Raw genomic sequence first — 19,042 nt, 5'->3', positions numbered from 1 at the left:
GTTATTTTTGTAATATCTGCCATTTGTATTATTTACACTACTGTTCTCCTTCATCAGTAAGAAAATAAGTTGAAATTATCAGCTCCACTCTGCTGGAAACTCTCAACTCGCCATGTTATATGTTGATGACAGAGAAAAAGATCCTGATTTTGTTATTCTTCATAAAAAGCAAGGATAGTTTTCAGTGGTATAATCCTGATGACCTTTCCATAGCTCAAAAGAAGTTTACCCTATTTCTTACAAACGTTGCTATGGCAGGAAAATACTACTATGGTATTGCATATGGCTTCTTGGACAACAATTCCTTCTCTTAGCTCTAGCCAGTGTGCACCCTAGGGAAGTAGAGACAGAGGATACCATTTTTAGAATTTACTTTAAAAAAAAAAGAGCATGGAAGCTCTGAATTAAAAGCAGTGATATGATGGATGCCTGGAATCACTTACCTAGAATAACTAGTCAATTCCCACTGACGTTAGAATCTAAGGACAGAGATATGGATAAAATTTGGCCTGGAAAGCAATGAATTACTTGAATGTTCCCTGTATTGATCTTCCTTGTAACATCCTATGGTCAATGTATATGATATGAAAACGCTTTCCATGACATAGTACTTAGAAGATTTAACTGAGGGCTCCAGAGAATATGCGATAGAGAACCCTGGACCTATCTATGAAGTCACGTGGGTGGATTTTGAGGAATTCTACTATGGAACAGGTTGAATGTGGACACGAGAAATCTGATTATTTTTCTTATATGGTAGAAATTTCCTCTGGAGAAGGTATTTCTTTGCCCAAAGACTATTAAATTTAACGTGAAGTAATTTTAAAGATTTAAAAAAATATGCCATGTAGGTTACATATGAAAGAAAATCAATAACTAAATATTTTGCCATGCTAGTCTTCTTCAATTAATAAGATGTAATTTATTTTGTATCTGGCAATAAATATTCCAATCATCATTAGTGCACATTAAAAAAAAAACTTGAAAGAATATGTTGTAAACTTTACCACTAAAGCAAGAAAAGGTCTTAAATATAAAAATGGCTCTCAAAAGTACCTGAATCTTGCCTGCTTTTAGAGCAGCAAACATGCACTGAGCTGTATTAAAGGCGTGTCTCCAATTATGATAGGCAACATTCTTCCGGTAATTCTTCTTAACACTTAAAATCCACCTGCAAAGAACCTTTAGGGAATAAAGCATACGCAGTAACAATACTTGTTAACATCTATCACACATTTACTATGTTCCAAAGCATTTACATCTAACCCTCATAACTCCGAGGGAGGCACTACTACTTTGATCATTTTACAGGTGAGGAATCCGACTTTCAGAAAGGTAACTTGCCCAAGGTCACATTGCTCGCAAAGGGTGGGGCTAAAATTCAATTTTGAGCAATCTGACTTCAGAGCCCACCATGTTAACCACCATGCTAACTAAATGAGATGTAAAATGCAAGACAGCTCTAAGGTATTTTTGGCATGGGTAGGGAGGGCACTGACTAGCTTTTTAAAAGATATTGTGTTCATGGGGCGCCTGGGTGGCGCAGTCGGTTGAGCGTCCGACTTCAGCCAGGTCACGATCTCACGGTCCGTGAGTTCGAGCCCCGCGTCGAGCTCTGGGCTGATGGCTCAGAGCCTGGAGCCTGTTTCCGATTCTGTGTCTCCCTCTCTCTCTGCCCCTCCCCCGTTCATGCTCTGTCTCTCTCTGTCCCAAAAATAAATAAACGTTGGAAAAAAAAATTAAAAAAAAAAAAAAGATATTGTGTTCAGGTGCCATCAATTAGGAGAGTCCAAATGGTCCGTTATGTATGAATTCACTTCTAGAGAGCCATGGAAACAGCTACTCTCAAGTTCTTTTCATGCTCCCAGTTTTTAATTCTGCAACAATTTTTAATTCTGCTCTGCAATTTCAATTCAGAGCAAGGCTGTCAGGGGTGGATTGGGGGCTAACATATACAGCACACGTCCAAGGACAAAATGGAGCGCCAAGTCCTGATGCAATCAGCAAGTCTTTTGTCCCTTTTAAACTAAGCTTAAATATTCAGGCAGAGTTACTGCTTGGTTACCAAGAAGTAATGTTTAAATATATACGTAAAATAAAGCCCTGGGGTCCACATGAAAAAGACATATTTTAAAAGATGGAAAAAAAGGGACAGACCTCGGAAATCTCAAAAGCTGGGTTTAATTCAACTTCTAAGTAGTGTATTCAGTAAGATCCCCAGGGACTCACGGGCCCTGAGCATGGTTATTTTTTGTTTGTGTTAGCATCAGAGTCTGCCTCTCTTCCATTCTGAATGATTTACTATACTTTGGGGGATCCGTAAAAATAAATATGTACTTCTTCCTACGTATATCCCTGGAGATACTTCAAACACAAAAAGCATTGCCCTGGGATATGGAAAAAGTACCAGGGAAAAGAATGTTGCTTTAACAATATTCAACACAGAATGACTGGCTGCAGAAGCAGGCCAAAAACAAGGTTTCTTCATTGTTGGTAGAAATTGCTTACATGGGATTTGGTAGAAAATCTGTGCTCTCATAACCTTCCTTTTCTTTTTTGGTCTTTTTGTTCCTGTTCTATAACACAGTTCACAGGGAATTCTGATAACAAGCAACCCTAATGTCCCATAGCTCTTGAACCTCCAAGTCACCATACTTAGCAGAGGATTTCTGTGTGACTACGACTGACATGTGTTAATACCAAGTATATTGCAGTTTCTTTCATCGTGACCATTTCTGAACAAAATCAGCTAGAAAGATGATAGCTTCATCTTATTAGCAGAACTTTAAGTAAGAGCTCTAAACTTTCTTTCATATGCTTAGAAACTGTAAAGTGTTACAGAAAATTACTGGTGATTAATTAAATACTCAAGGAAAATATGCAGGAAAACACAGAAATTTAACCTATGAACATATCTCTTTACTAATCATACATCTGTAGATGCAACTAAATATGCACACATATCATATAATGTTAAATGATGACCAAAATGACTTTATGAAATACAATTCCTGATGGACTTTTCAGTTATGCTTCTAACAAGAGGGGCCTAAGAGAACTGGGTTATCCAATGGAGATAATAGTTAGAAACTAGATTTAAATACAGTTTTAGATTCTGTTATCAGGAGATCTTTTAAAAACATTTTTTTATTTGAGTATAGTTAACATAGAATGTTACATTAGTTTCAGGTACACAACATAGTACTTCTCTATATGTCATGCTGTATTCACCACAAGTGTAGCGACCATCTGTCACCACACAATGCTATTACAACATTACTGACTGTATTCCCTATGATTTGCCATTCATTCCTGTGACTTATTCATTCCACACATAAGTGGAGGCCTGTAGCTCCTACTCTTCCTCACCCATTTTGCCCATCCCCCCAACCCCTTTCCCTTTGGCAACCAGCAGTTTGCTCTCTATATTTATATGCCTATCAGGATGTTCTTAACAGCATTTAGGAAAATTATGGTCAGATCGGCTCAGTGCTTGATGGACATGCTTGGCATGTTCAAATCTGAAATACAGTCTTTTGTACAGGACTACTGAATAATTATGTGCAATTTGGACGACTCTAGGGAGCATGCTCAATACCCTGAATCAGTCTCCAACAATTACAGAGGCTTCCTAAGTCCTGGGTGGCAGACTCAAAATGCTCTGGGAGAAAGAGAAGAAACAGAAAATAGCTCAGTTCCTGCCTTCAAGAAGCTCAATCAGTAGTGAAAATAATAAAAGTGCACATGTAAAGGAAATAAATCCAATCGAGAAAACGAATTTTCAACAGTACTCCAAGTGGAGTGAAGTTAAACCTAAGGTTGAGTCAGGCTCTGAGGAAGAGAAAAGCATGTTGTGGCAGGAAGTGGGGCAGACTTTCAAGTGGGACAGTCCATTCAGGAGGAATGACATGTAACAGACAGAATGTGAAAATAAGCACAGCACATGCAGATTTGTTCAAGTTGAGTCAAGAGTCCATTTCATAGATGAGCAAGAGCAATGGTTGTGATGTTAATAGGAGAGTGACTCAAGATCAGGAAGCCAAGAAGAGACATGAAGACTTGACATATCTTTCAGTAGGAAATATTCTTTGTCATGATGCTAACATCCTCACCAGCAATAACGTTTTAATTTTATCATCCTAAAACTATACTGACAAGAATATCTGAAATAAACATGACAGAAGAGTCACTAAGGCAGGAAGGTCAATCAGAATGACTGCTATTCAAATTGATGTTTGCCAGAATCAGAATAGTAGTTCATCAAACAGAAAAGGAGAGTAAATGAATGAGACACAGAGGAAAAGTATCTGCCTAATAGTCAAAAATTGAAGGAAAGGTAAGAATAAAGATTGCTAAAGAAATTCTGAGTGACTGTCTTCATATGCGACACTCAAATGCTATCTGAAAACGTATGGGTTTTTAAGAAATAAGTCAACTTATAAGAATTTCATAAACAGGTAAAAGGATCACATTCCTTTGTTCTCGCCAGGCCCTTTAAACAGCATCATTGCTAGTTTAAAGTAAGGAAATCAGAGAATGGAAAGGGATTTGAAATGTTATCTTGCTTTTTAAGGTCCTGTAACTAGCAAGAAGCAGAACCAAGATTCACATTTAGAACTGGCCTTAAATGAGGTCTTTATTCCATTAATAGAAAAGGCTATTAAAAATGAGCCCTATAAAGGGCGCCTGGGAGGCTCAGTGGGTTGAGAGTCTGACTTGGGCTCAAGTCATGATCTCATGGTTGGTGGGTTCAAGCTCCGCGTCAGGCTCTGTGCTGATGGCTTGGAGCCTGCTTTGGATTCTGTGTCTCCCTCTCTCTCTGCCCCTCCCCTGCTCTCTCTCTCTCTCTCTCTCTCTCAAAAATAAACATTAATTTTTTTTAAATGAGCCCTATAACCTAGAGTAGAGAAATTGGATGGGGTGATACAACCATTGTCAAATTTGGCTGAAGGAAGGAAGAAGTGACATGTACTCTATAACTGTCTTAGGTACTGTGTTAAGCAGCAAAACACCATCTACACACATACACATGCATACAAACAGACAATCACATCGATGCATGTGTCATTCTCACAAGACCCTCATAAGGAAGTCATACCATTATCCCCAACTAACAGACTGTGAAACTGAGAACTTGAGAGATTAAGTGCTTAAGGAAATAAGAGCTACTCACTAGTAGGGCTATAACTCAAAATTCATGACCTTTTTACTCTTATCATGCTATCTGAATTTCTTCATTTGAAAACACAGACAATAACAACCAGAGAACCTTTCTTGAGGGCTTCTTGAAATAATCAAATGACATGATATCCCTTAATCAACATGTTTTAGTAAGAGTGAAGTATTAATTAGACTTCACAGATAGTAGTTCTTTGTTTTCATCCAAGAGTAATAGAAACTTTGGCTAAATTTAAGAAAGAATACCCCAAGAATACCATAAATGACACTATATTACCGTTAGCTCTATTAGTCCTGAGTTTTCATTCCTAACTGTGTGAGGCTTTTGAGAGCAGGACAGCTCTTCGCTCAAATGAATACTTAGCATAGTGCTGGGTACACTGTTTATGTTAACAAATTTTCATTTTATGAATTAATGGATTGCTAAATAGTAGAGGCCTTCAAGGTATTTAAATTTCCAGACAGGAAATCTGTATAAGAAGACTAGAAATTCAACTGACCAGGGAAAGAACAAAGAAACCAAAAAAAACAACTTTAAAGGTAAATTACTACATTTTGTTTTCAAACAATCCTTTCTATTCTCCCTTATTCTTTGATGCTAATACACATAGCCATTATGAAGATTTTCCCTGCACTCTGCAGCTGGTATTAGAAGATTCTGCCTGAAGTCTTGCTGTTTTCTGAGAGGTGAATAAGTAATCAACAGGGGTTAAAATCGGTTTTCATCCACACCCCACAGAGGTAACCCCTCTTGTTCGAACCACAGGCTTGGCTTCACATCAAGCGCCTGTACTCCCTTATTTCCAAAGGAGTTCACTCTGTTTTGGTCCTTCCCTGGCCTGTGTGATCATAACCTCTGCAATGAGATCAAGTTACTTCCGTTTAAAATTCTTCAGTGACTCACCACTGTTTTTCAGAATAAAATCCAAATTCCTCTGAACAGCTTACAAGGTTACATATGATTTGCATCGTAACCTTCCTCTCCACTTGCTTCCCTTGCCACTCTCACTCCCCCTCCACTAAGGCTCCCAGCCCATCCCCACTCTGTCCCCCTGGCTTTGTACATCCTGCTCCCACTATTGGGGATAATGTCCCCTATTCTTCCACCTGGTGTTTGATGCATAGTAAAAATCCAATACGTGTCTTGTTAGGGTTGATCATTTTTCTTTGAAAATCTCAGGGATGCATTAGGTGACAGTATATTAATTGCTGAGACTTAAAAATCCCTATTCATACTAATTCTCTCTTAACACACACAGACACACACACACAGACACACACACACACACACACACACACACTTTTCACTTTTCCAAAGGACATGACTTATTCCTACCTCATGTTTCATCTGGAAGTTCTGCACAAGGTTGAGGTCAGTGAACATCCGAATTGTACACAGTGCCGTTTCTAGGTCAGACAGCTCAAAGTCACTGAAACTGAAGTCAGTAATTTTAAGTGTCTGAGCAGATGGTACAACAGCAGCCTTAGGTGAAGAGAGAAGAACAAAATGAAATAAAGCTGTTAATTTTATAAAGCAGCAGTGATTCACAAAGTTTTCTCACTTTACTACAGGGAAATAGTGCATTTGTGTTTATTTTTTCTTTCTAATGTGTACTCTAGAAATCTTTTGGTATAGGAGCTACTTCTGTTTTTTGGTTTTGTTTTTCAAATGAATCACTGGGGGAGGGGTGGGTAACTAATATGGTTCCAGGAAGATTAGGTAGAGGAGAGACAGTGACTACCCTGAGGTTGTACCTATAATAATAAGCAAAACTAAGGACTCCAGTGATCTGGCCCGTTTATACCCACTTAGTCTTAGTCATTCAGCCGATACTTACTGAGTAATTATTCTGGACCTGTCCCAGTACTATGGGCTGGGAATCAAGTGGTGAGCAGGATAACGATAATGTTCTAAGTATTGAATTCTCAAGACAATCTTATTAAGTTGACACTCTAGCTCTATTTTTCAGGTACAGAAGCTTTAAGCACAAAGAGGCTAACTGCCTTACCCATAATAGCCAGCTAGTTAAGGAATGGAGCCCAGCTTCGAATCCAGGCGAACTATCCTATTTTCAGATTTGACACCATCTCTACTAGAGACGAAGTCACCCAAGCCTGGTCATGAGTCACCTAGAGTGCCTACTAAAAAATACCTCAGTGATTCTGACTCAGGAGATCTGGGATGGGTCTTGAGAAGCCAGTTTTGTTTTTTGGAGGAGGATCTGTTTTTTAATTAGTATCATTGGTTTTGATTCGATTATCATTTAATTGTAGTAAACACCCCTGAATTCTTCACATATACCTTGCTCTTTTTCACCTGCTTTTTGTACCTCCTGCTTCTCCGATAAAGTACCTACTTTCTTTAACTGATGGACTCCTTTAAGACACAGCTCCCATCCAAAAAAGGACTGGATGCCCTTCAGAGCGGACCCCACCTGGGGAATACCTGTTTAATTACAGGAAGTTCACGATAATGTAATTTCCCATTTATCTGTCTCCTAAGTACAGTGGGATCTATAGGCAGGACTGTATCTTTGTACCCATCTCTGTATCCACTGTGACTACTGATGGATACAGCTTTGGTATTTGTTGACATGAACATTTATTAAATGAGTGAGAGGGAAAAATTTTATTCCCTTCACTTTCTATGAGTCATAAGTTCCAGTTTTAAGGTCCCAAAACCTCCAAAGAGGGGGAAGCCCATTAACTTGAGTTGGAAAACTAGCCGACCTGGCAAATACATTCCAATCTGTTATACTATTTAAAAATTTGGGAGATTTTAACAACGACAGCAAAAAAGGATTTCTGGCTTCGGAAAAATCAGGCCATTCTGAGCCCCGATTCTCATGAAGCAGCACTGGCCAAGGCCAGGGCACCTGGCTCCCTCAGACTGAGCAGAACTTTCAGGCTCGTCTCTTAGATTTCCTATCAGGCCCCTGTGGGCATCAGAACATGCAGGAACCCCATTCCTCACCCCCTTGGCCATCCCCTCCCAGCACTTCAACTGCTTTAGCCAGATTGGACTGCAATCTACCTGATGAAAAGAGGCTTTAACTTGGTGCCAGGCAGAGAGAAGACAAATTAGGAAATCTGAACCCGATTTCTTCCCCTTAATGTCTTTTCCTCATCTCCCTCCAAACCCCTTACTTTTCCTATTAGTATCTAGGATATCACTACTCCACTTTACCTCCATCTTTTGGGAAGTAAAAAGATCAAAATAATAAAATCTCATGAAGCAATCCACAGCTTTCCCCAACCAATCTTGGGGTGCTAGCCCATTCTCCTGCTCGCTTGACATTTATATTGTACTCATGTATACCAGGCATGTTTAAACTTTAAGTTAATGCCCCCCTCTTCATATTCCAAACTAAGAATTTTTTCCCAAGCCCAAAATTCACGAGAAAATATGCCTTCTGTTAAGTCAATTCCACAGGCTACTGCGTGGGCTGAAACAGGGGAAGAGAGGAGGATTTAAATGTTTAGATAAAGGGCTTCATTGTTTACACCGGCCTCCGACATCAGAGATTGGAGCAGTCAACTAGAGCGCAGCTCAGAAGTGTGGAGGTGGGAATAAGCCCACCTTTTAACTCGAGGCAGATTGCTGCTGTTTCCCTTAAACAGACTGCACTCAACAAGAGAACAGGTGTTTTTTCCTTAGGGCACCATTATTCTTATGGAAGAAGTTTTCTTTCTCTCCTTCCACAAAGGATATTCTAAAAGCTATGGGACAAAGGCAGCCAACACAGCTTGTGCCTTTCCCCTTGACACTCTAATTCCCAAACCCTCTAGTGAGAGAAAAGAATCTTTTGCTTGTTCTATCACACCACACCACCGACTCAACCTTTCAGAGATGATCCAGTGGGGAGGTATAAACATTTTCCTTCAGAACCTGGTGGTCAGTGATACATGGGTTCAGAATTCTCAGAACTGATTGCTAACAAGCCATAAGAAAGTTGGATGTCATTTATAGCCCTTGTAAACTGCTTCTTTGACCATCATAAGACAATTCAACTTTCCGTTTTTCTCGAAAGGTCTTGGGATAAAGGTGACTTTAGATAAAACATATTACCTGTAAATATTACTTCCCATTTTATAAAACAAAATATTCTACAGTTTACTAATAGCAGAGAATAGGGTGTGTGGTATTTCTGGGATAGGCTATGTTATATATAACTCTGGATTTTCACAATCACTTCTTTTAGTGACACCTTATTTTGTTAAGTGACTTTAGGGGATAATATAACTTATTGCATTGTGGTATTGAAGACTAGCAGAAATAACATTTTTAAAAAGATTTTATAAAGCACATTTTATAAATGGGTATGTGTCTTCTGGTTGCATAATCCAATTCAACTATCATACCATCTAATCCCAACAAATACCGGTTATTCCTCTACATGGAAGCATAATGCCTGTGACTCCCCAGGCAACAGTGTTTAGATATTTTATTGCTTAATTCAAATATCGTTGAGCTCTTCTAGAGTTGGGAGTTTAATCTGTGTCAAAAATAACCAAATATGGAATGCAAAAAATACACGAAGCCCAGTGGGTTAAAGATTCAATCTGGTAAAAAGGTCAATAGTATAATATCATTTTTCTTCTATAATTGGATCTGCCACTCAACCTAATGAAGAAACTAGGCTAGCTTTCATGACACTTTAGAGGGGATTCTTCATTTAAGTCACGTTTTTATGACTTCCTGTTTTTTATGACCCTCTTTTCTAAAGCTGTGGCTGTTTTTCACCATTTTTGCAAAAATTTTAAAAAACACAACCAACTTTGGCAGTGAAATTCACTAAGGGTGGAACGAAACACATCCTTGGGAGTAGGACTGGATTGGGTTAAAGGAAGTAGTAGTATTCAGAATTTTTAAAATACTTTAATTTCTCTGCCATCGTTACTCAAAAGCAGTTGTTCTGAACACCATCTTGACGGATATGGAGCTAAATGTTAAACTGACCACCAGCTAACAAAATCCTAGATTAGCTACCACATTTGCATTTCAGCATTAGATAATGACCATGAAAAGAGGGGCTTTAAAGTGAAGCACATGGTAAAACAGTATGTTTGCTATTAAGGGGTTCTAGTCCTGATGTTCCACAGACTTTATCACCCTCAACAAGATGTTCAACCACTCTGTCAAATTCTCACCTGTAAAATGAAGGGGCAGGGGTGGATTAGAGTGTCTCTAAGGTTTAATATTCTGAATTTATGGTATATTTATCTCTCTGGCAACAGGACTTCAGGACCTCTTATTGTCTTCTCTTTTGGAACCAGAAGCCACCCTGTATGGGGCACCTGAATCTTGCCACTGACCTTCCTGTACCAGGCTCAATCTCTCTCTCCGACCCTTTCATCATTTAAGGTAAATGGATGGATGCACCGTAGCTGTTGTGGCTATGTTGTGTTTTTCATGCTCGATTCCACATTCGTGTCACTGTCAGGCTTCTTGACACATGAGAGAAAGGAATCTTCCACAACTCCTGGCTAAACAGAGGACCACTCTCTGCATGAGTGTAGAGGAGGATTAGACTGGGTATGTGGCAGCCTCTTTACTTAGTGTAGTAATGCTCTAAATGAAAATTTGAGTTTCCTGAAATCACCATGTTTTTTTTTTTTTTTGGTGGGGGGAGGGGGTCTATACTTTTGCCATTTGTTTTTAAGGTTGATTAATACTCTGTCTCACTTCTAGGCCTCTTTAACTGTTTTTCCTCCTCTTAGAATGCATCCCCCCAAGTCTTCATATAGCTAGTTCTTTTCTTATCCTTCCCAGCTGCACCAGGGAGACATTCACTGGTACATCCCTTTGGGAGATACTATAGCCAGACTCCATCAGCATCTATTTCAACCTTCTACTGGTGAGCCTTCATTTTTTTGAAGAGTTTAGAAAACTCAAAAATATACTTCTCTGCTTCCTTTGTGGCCAGGGTTCTAGCTTAGTTTTGGTTTCTTCAGTGAACTACAGGCATACTTTGTTTTATTGCATTTTGCAGACATTGTGTTTGTCTGTTTTTTTAAACAGTTGAAGATTAATGCCAACCCTGCATCGAGAAATCTGTCAGCACCATTTTTTCCTACAGCATCTGCTCTCTTCATGTCTCTGTGTCACATTTTGGTAATTTTCACAATATTTCAAACTTTCCCATTATTATTCTATGTGTTATAATGATCTGTGATAAGTGATCTTTGATATTACTACTGTAATTGCTTTGGGGTACCACAAACTGTGCTCACATAGGATGGTAAACTTAGTCGGTAAATGTGGTATGTGTTCTGACTGCTGCACCAGCCCGCTGTTCCACCATCTCTCTCTCTCTCCCTCTCCTCAGGCCTCCCTATTCCCCGAGACACAACAATATTGAAATGAGGTCAATTAATAACCCTGCAGTGCCCTCTAAGTGTTCAAGTGAAAGGATGAGCTGCACATCTCTCACTTGAATCAAAAGATAGAAATGATTAAACTTAGTGAGCAAGGTATGTCAAAAGCCACGGTAGGCCAAAAGCTAGGCCTCCTGCTCTAGTTAGCCAAGTTGAGAATGAAAAGGAAAAGTTCTTGAAGGAAAGTAAAAGTGCTACTCCTGCGAAGGCACAAATGATAAGAAAGTGAAATAGCCTTCTTGTTGATATGGAGAAAGCGTTAGCGGTCTGGATGGAAGATCAAACCAGCCACAACATTACCTTAAATCAAAGCCTAATCCCAGAGCAAGACCTTAACTCTCTTCAGATCTGTGAAGGCTGAGAGAGGTGAAGAAGCTGCAGAAGAAAAGTCTGAAGCTGGCAGAGGTTGGCTCATGAGGTTTAAAGAAAGAAAATTCTTCATAACATCAAGTGCAAGGTGAAGCAGCAAGTGCTGATGTGGAAGCTGCAGGAAGTTCTCCAGAAGATCTAGTGAAGATAATTAATGAAGGTGGCTACACTAAACAACAGGTTTCCAATAGAGAGGAAGCACCTTCTATTGGAAGAAGATGCCATGTAGGACTTTCACAGCTAGAGACAAGTTATTTGCAAATATCTTCTTCCACTCAGTAGGCTGCCTTTTTGTTTTGGTTTTGTTATGTAAAACTGTTCTTGTTTGATATAGTCCCACTTGTTTATTTTTGCTTTTGTTGCCCTTGCCTGAGGAGACAGATGATGTCAGAGTTTATTGCCTATGTTTTCTTCTAAGAGTCTTATGGTTTCCACTATGACCTTTAAGTCTTTAATCCATTTTGAGTTTATTTTTGTATATAGTATAAGTGGCCCAGTTTCATTCTTTTGCACGTAGCTGTCCAGTTTTCTCAACACCATTTACTGAAGAGACTGTCTTTTAACCGTTGTATATTCTTACCTTCTTTGTTGAAGACTATTTAACCATAGGTCAATACATTGATTGACCTCCTGACCTCAAACCTCCTGACCACAGATTTCTGCACTCTTTAGTCAGTTGCATTGGTCTATGTGTCTGTTTCTTGCCAGTAGTAAACTGTTTTGATTACTCAGCTTTGTAGTATAGTCTGAAAACAGCAAGCGTGATTCCTCCAGCTTTGCTCTTCCTTCCAAAGGTTGCTTTGGTTATTGGGGGGCTTTTGTGGTACCATGCAAATGTTAGAATTAGTTGTTTGAGTTCTGTAAAAAATGCCATTGGGGGTGACTGGGTGCCTCAGTCGGTTAAGCATCCGACTCTTTCACTCATCTCTAGGAATTTTTTTCTTTCCTCTTTGATTTGTTCACTGACCCATTGGTTGTTTAGTAGCATATTGTGTAGTCTCCATGTGTCTGTATTTTTTCCACTTTTCTTCTTGTAATTCATTTCTAGTTCATACAGTTGTGGTTGGAAAAGACACTTGATAACCCTCTTGTTGGAGTGATCCCTTTATCATTATGTCATGCCTTTCTTTTTCTTGTTACAATCTTTGTTTTAAAGTCTATTTTGCTTTTTTTTTTTTTTGCTTCTATCTGCATGAAATATCTTTTTCCATTCCTTCATTTTCAGTCTATGTGTGCTTTTATTTTTTTAGAGAGAAAGAGCAGGGGAGGGGGCAGAGGGACAGAGAGAGAATCTTAAGCAGGCTCCATGCTCAGCAGAGAGCCTGATGCAGGGCTCAATCTCACCACCCTGGGATCGTGACCTGAGCTGAAATCAAGACTTGAATGCTTAACTGATTGAGCCACCCAGGCACCCCTGTGTGTGTTTTTACATTTCAAGTGAGTCTCTGTAGGTAATGTATAAGTTGGTCTTTTTTTTTTTTTTAATCTATTCAGTCACCCTATTTCTTTTGATGGGAGCACTTAGTCTATTTACATTTAATTACTGACAGATATGTAGATATGTACTTCTTGCCATTTTGTTGATTGTTTTCTGGTTGTTTTTGTAGTTCTCTGTTCCTTTTTCTCTTGCTTTCTTCCCGTATGATTTTGTGACTGTCTTTAGGGTCATGTTCTTATTCCTTACTCTCAATTTTTTATATATCTATTGTAGGCATTTCATTTGTGGTTACCATAAAGTTCATATATAACTTCCTAGGTATATACCAGTCTGTATTAAGTTGATGGTCACTAAAGTTCAAGCACATTCTAAAGCATTAGATTTTCACTCTCCCCAATACATTTTTTGACATCATATTTTACACATATTTTGTGTATTCTTTGAATAATTATTGTAGATATAGAAAATTTTTATTACTTTTGTCTTTTAAACTCCATAATAGTTATATAAGTGGTTGACCTAGTACCTTTACTATATCTTTACCTATACCAGTGAGATTTTTTAAAATAATTTTCTTATTGCTAATTATGGCTTTTCCTTTTCCATTTAATGAAGTATCTTTTAAAGTTTCTTGTAAGGTCAGTTTAGTGGTGATAAACTCCTTTAGCTTTTGCTTATTGAGGAATCTCCTCATCTCGCCTTCAATGCTGAATGATAACCTTGCCAGGTAGAATATTATTGTTGTTGTTGTTTTCCTTTCAGCAGTTTGAATATATCATACCACTCCCTCTGGCCTATAAAGTTTCTGCTGAAATATCAGCTGATAATTTTATAGGGGCTCCCTTGTATGTAACTAGTTGTTTTTCTCTTGCTGCTTTTAAGATTATCTCTTTATCTTTAACTTGAGACATCTTGATTATAATGTGTCTTGGTATGGGTGTCTTTGGGTTCATCTTTTTGGGGCTCTCTGTGCTTCCTGGAGTTGAGTGTTTTCTTCCTTCACCAGGTTAGGGAAGTTTTGTGGCATTATTTCTTCAAGCAGGTTTTCTGTCCCTCTCTCTCTCTCTCTCTTCGCCTTCTGGAACCCCTATAATGTGAGTGTTAGTATGCTTAATGTTGTCCCTTAAACTATTGTCACTTTTAAAAATTTTCTTTTCTTTTTGTTCTCATTGGGTGATTCTCCCCAATCTTAGCGAATCTGTACTTCTGCATCTTCTGCATCTGCTGTTGATTCTAGCTTTTCATTTCAGTTATTGTATTCTTCAGCTGATTGGCTCTCTTTTGTATTTTCTGTCTCTCTGTTGAAGTTCTCATTGTATTCAACCATTCTTCTCCCAAGATCAATAAGCATCATTATGACCATTTCTTTGAACTTTTTATCTGGTGGATTGTTTATTTCATTTATTTGTTCTCTGCAGTTTTGTCTTGTTCTTTCATTTGGAACATGTTTTTCTGTCTCTTCATTTTGCCCCCTGACTCTCTGTGTTTGCTTCTATATATTGAGTAGATCAGTTATGTCTCCTTGTCTCAAAGGAGTAGCTCTATATAGAAACTATCCTGTGGGGCCCTGTAGTGGAAACTCTCCTGGTTACCCATCCCACCCAACACCACCCTCTGGGTGTGGCAGGGTGGAGGGACAATCACTGGTTGTGGTGGGGTGAGGTTACCTGGGGCAGTGCCACTGTCACCAAGGCCACCCATCAGGTGTGGTGAGGCAGACAGCCACTTGAGAGGAGCACTGGCCAGAGCTGGTGGGTTGGGTGAGGCAATTTGCAGGGAAATGCCAGGGTAGGGCAAACAGTGCTAGCACTGTAGATGGATAGTGTCAGAAACAGCACCTGCTAGGTAGGGCAGCTACTCGGGACAAGTAGGTAGAAGGGGAGTGGAAAAAAAAATGGCATTCACAGTACTTCTATCCCTGGATAAAGTTCCAACAGATCCCAAATTAGTTCTGTGCCCTAAATTTAGTCAATTAAATTAGTCAATGAATCTCATTCACATGTAACACAGGTACTTTTCAAACTCTTGCCTCTGCTCTGGGACTCAGAGCAAGTGAGACTGTGCACATGCCCTTTATGAGTGGAGTCTTGATTTCCTGCTGTCTTCTGGCTCTCCTGGACTTAAGCCTGGTTTTCAAAGCCAGATGTTATGGGAGCTCATCTTCCCAGTGCAGGTTTCCTGGGTCAGAGAACCCAATGTGAGTACTGGATCCCTGTTCCTCAGAGAGGGCCTTTGCAGTCATGATATCCTCCCATTTGCTGCCATGCTGGGGAGGTGTGAGTCCTGAGTTTAGTAGACTGCCTCTGCCTCTTTGCCACTCCTGGTCATCTTGATGCGACTATTTCTTTATATCCTTAGTTGTGTAAAATCTTAGGTCTGCTAGTCTTCAAGTTGTTCTTGGAGATAGTTGTTTTTAAACAAAAACAATTTTTTGTTTTGAGAGACAGAATGTGAGCGGGAGAAGGGCAGAGAGAGGGAGTCACAGATTCCAAAGTGGGCTTCTGGCTCTGAGCTGTCAGCACAGAGCCTGACGTGGGGATTGAGCTCACAAACCATGAGATCATGACCTGAGCCGAAGTCAGACGCTTAATCGACTGAGCCACCCAGGCACCCTGATAAGTTGTTTTATATGTAGTTGTAGTTTTGGTGTGTCCATGGGAGGCAGTGAGCTCTGGATCTTGATTGCAAATCTAAACATTCTATTTCTTGAAGCATTAATGTAGCCAAAACCTAGATTCAATCTTACCTTGCAGGTTGCTGAATTACAGTGTAGTATGAAATCACAGACTTGCCACATCTCTTATGTGAATTACTACATATACCTCAGACCATTCTAGATATTCTAGAATGTCTCTATATTATATAATTTCACAATGCCCTACACTTTAAAGTTATAGCCTTTTTTCTGATTATAATCATATAATATTGTATAATTATGTTATACATACAGTCCTTCACTATTCAAGTTCGAAGAGGGTAGAGACTTATTTATTGTTATGTGGAGCCCACATAGAGTAGGAGGTAAGTATAAATGTGTGAATGAAAATCTTTTTGATATCATCAAGCACCTAGCCAGTTCTCCATAATATTTAATTTAATTTAATTTAATTTAATTTGGCAAAGAGTTATAATACAAATGTTAACATCAATAATGAACCATGCTGTGTCAGAAACAACAGATATATTATAGAATATGCTTTCTTACCCTATAGTTCAATTATGAATTTTATTTGCTTTAAAAAATTTTAAATATAGTTGAATTCTTTTCATCTGCACAATAAATATTTCATTACTATAGTTTTTTAACAATCAGCTTCAGCTTGTCTTAAGTCTCATTAAAGTTTGATTCATTCACTTCAAAGAACACTGGAAACTCATGATGGGAAAGCGATGACCAATATCCTAGCAACTCTGGCAAGAAGTTACTCAAAATGGTCAATTCTAGATTACTGCCCTTGAGTAGAAAACTGTTTAAACTTTAAACAAAGGTTTACACTTGTTCTTACAACACATAGTACATTTTTCTTCCAGATAGTCCACCTACCTCTTCCACTTAGACTAATTTAAAAAATGAGTGTATACTTCATTGAAGTGCACATTATTAGAAGGGCTCAGGCAAAAAGACTTGGAACATGACAAGGTACATCAAAATCTTGATGCTGCTACTACTAGACTGAGAACTGATTTTCCTCCCACTGTTACCACTACTAACAACTAATACTTCCTGGGCACATAGGTACCAGGAACTCCACTCACAACTCTGCAGGGTAAATTCTTCTATTATCCTCTTTTTATACATAAAGAATCTGAGACACGGAGAAGTCACAGATTTGCCTGAGATCATGGAGCTGGAAGTTGAACCTGGTTTCTCTCTAGCCCTATGCTTCTTTATGTATTTCATCAATATTAAGTTATTTCTAGTTTCATAATCATTTTAAGAAGAAAGAAAGCAAAATCTTATTGGATACTGAAGGAGTTTGGGTTATGTTATTTCAGGCTAGATTATAGGCTCTCTAAAACTTTAGATTTTCCAGAATCTACTGATTGATTCATTCACTCACTTAACAAGATATGTAAACCAGGTTCTTGTTCAGCAATCACTAGATGGTAGCTATGATGATGATGACGACTCAAGAACTAATAGCCTGATGGAGAGGATAGGCACATAAATAATTGAAATACATAGTTTTTAAAGTTTAATGACACAAGGATGTTAGTAGTTTGCACATGCTCCCTAATAACACAACGATAGATAATGAAAGTACATACTTAACTACTTTTTTTAGTCACTTGTGATGGTTAATTTTACGTCTCACTTGACTAGACACACTAAACACTATTTCTGTGTATGTCTGTGAAAGTATTTCTGGATGAGATGAGCACTGAATCAGTGGACTCAGTAGACTTTCTTCTTCAATGTGGGTGGACATGATGCATCTGTCCAGGGCCTGAATAGAACAAAAGGTAGAGGATGGAAGAACATGCCTTTTTTGCTTCCTATGAAGTTGGAATATCTCATCTCATCTTCTCAGGCCCTTGGACTTGGATTTCAAGCATCAGCTCCTCTGTTCTCAGGCCTTTAGACTCAAACTGAATTATATCACTGGTTTTCCTGGGTCTCCAACCTTGCAGACATAACACTGCTGGAATTCTCAGCCCCCATCACTGTGTGAGCCAATTCTTCAGAATAAATCTCTCTCCTAGGGGCACCTGGGTGGCGCAGTCGGTTAAGCGTCCGACTTCAGCCAGGTCATGATCTCGCGGTCCGTGAGTTCGAGCCCCGCGTCGGGCTCTGTGCTGACAGCTCAGAGCCTGGAGCCTGTTTCTGAATCTGTGTCTCCCTCTCTCTCTGCCCCTCCCCCGTTCATGCTCTGTCTCTCTCTGTCCCAAAAATAAATAAACGTTGAAAAAAAAATTTTTAAATCTCTCTCCTACTAGTTCTGTTTCCCTGGAGAACCTGAATATAGTCACCTATTTTTCTAAAGTCAAAGACAACCGACGGACTGGGAAAAGATATTTGTAAATGACATATCGGACAAAGGGCTAGTATGCAAAATCTATAAAGAACTCACTAAACTCCACACCCGAAAAAAAAAAAAAATAATCCAGTGAAGCACTGGGCAGAAAACATGAATAGACACTTCTCTAAAGAAGACATCTGGATGGCCAACAGGCACAAGAAAAGATGCTCAACGTCACTTCCCATCAGGGAAATACAAATCAAAACCATTCACACCAGTCGAGTGGCTAAAATGAACAAATCAGGAGACTATAGATGCTGGTGAGGATGTGGAGAAACGGGAACCCTCTTGCACTGTTGGTGGGAATGCAAACTGGTGCAGCTGCTCTGGAAAACAGTATGGAGGTTCCTCAAAAAATTAAAAATAGACCTACCCTATGACCCAGCAGTAGCACTGCTAGGAATTTACCCAAGGGATACAGGAGTACTGATGCACAGGGGCACTTGTACCCCAATGTTTATAGCAGCACTCTCAACAATAGCCAAATTATGGAAAGAGCCTAAATGTCCCTCAACTGATGAATGGATAAAGAAGTTGTGGTTTATATATACAATGGAAAGCCACTTGGCAATGAGAAAGAATGAAATCTGGCCTTTTGTAGCAATGTGGATGGAACTGGACAGTGTTAGGCTAAGTGAAATAAGTCAGACAGAGAAAG

At 39.1% G+C, this 19,042-nt stretch overlaps 1 protein-coding gene and 1 long non-coding RNA gene across 8 annotated transcripts in view; one reads left to right on the top strand and one right to left on the bottom strand.

The window, feature by feature from the left end:
- Positions 1-10,777, top strand: part of LOC122476598 — a 52,184-nt gene extending 41,407 nt beyond the window's left edge. For both annotated transcript variants that reach the window (XR_006295534.1, XR_006295533.1), the window contains one exon: positions 10,417-10,777. This is a non-coding gene — a long non-coding RNA (uncharacterized LOC122476598). The remainder of the gene's footprint in view (positions 1-10,416) is intronic.
- The window catches only part of PDE5A (phosphodiesterase 5A), a 142,647-nt gene that overhangs the window by 31,625 nt on the left and 91,980 nt on the right, over positions 1-19,042 (bottom strand). For 3 of the 6 annotated variants that reach the window (XM_043569437.1, XM_043569459.1, XM_043569448.1), the window contains exons 12-13: positions 6,515-6,661; positions 1,057-1,182 (exon numbers count right to left, since the gene is read on the bottom strand). In XM_043569437.1, the coding sequence (XP_043425372.1) occupies positions 1,057-1,182; positions 6,515-6,661 (273 nt within the window). The remainder of the gene's footprint in view (positions 1-1,056; positions 1,183-6,514; positions 6,662-19,042) is intronic. The other 3 variants (XM_043569467.1, XM_043569486.1, XM_043569475.1) reach the window with 1 other exon arrangement.

The sequence above is a fragment of the Prionailurus bengalensis genome, chromosome B1 (genome assembly GCF_016509475.1).
Source record: "Prionailurus bengalensis isolate Pbe53 chromosome B1, Fcat_Pben_1.1_paternal_pri, whole genome shotgun sequence".
Classification (NCBI taxonomy): Eukaryota; Metazoa; Chordata; class Mammalia; order Carnivora; family Felidae; genus Prionailurus; species Prionailurus bengalensis.
Note: the sequence above shows the minus strand (reverse complement) of the source record. Positions and strands in the feature narration are given on the sequence as shown.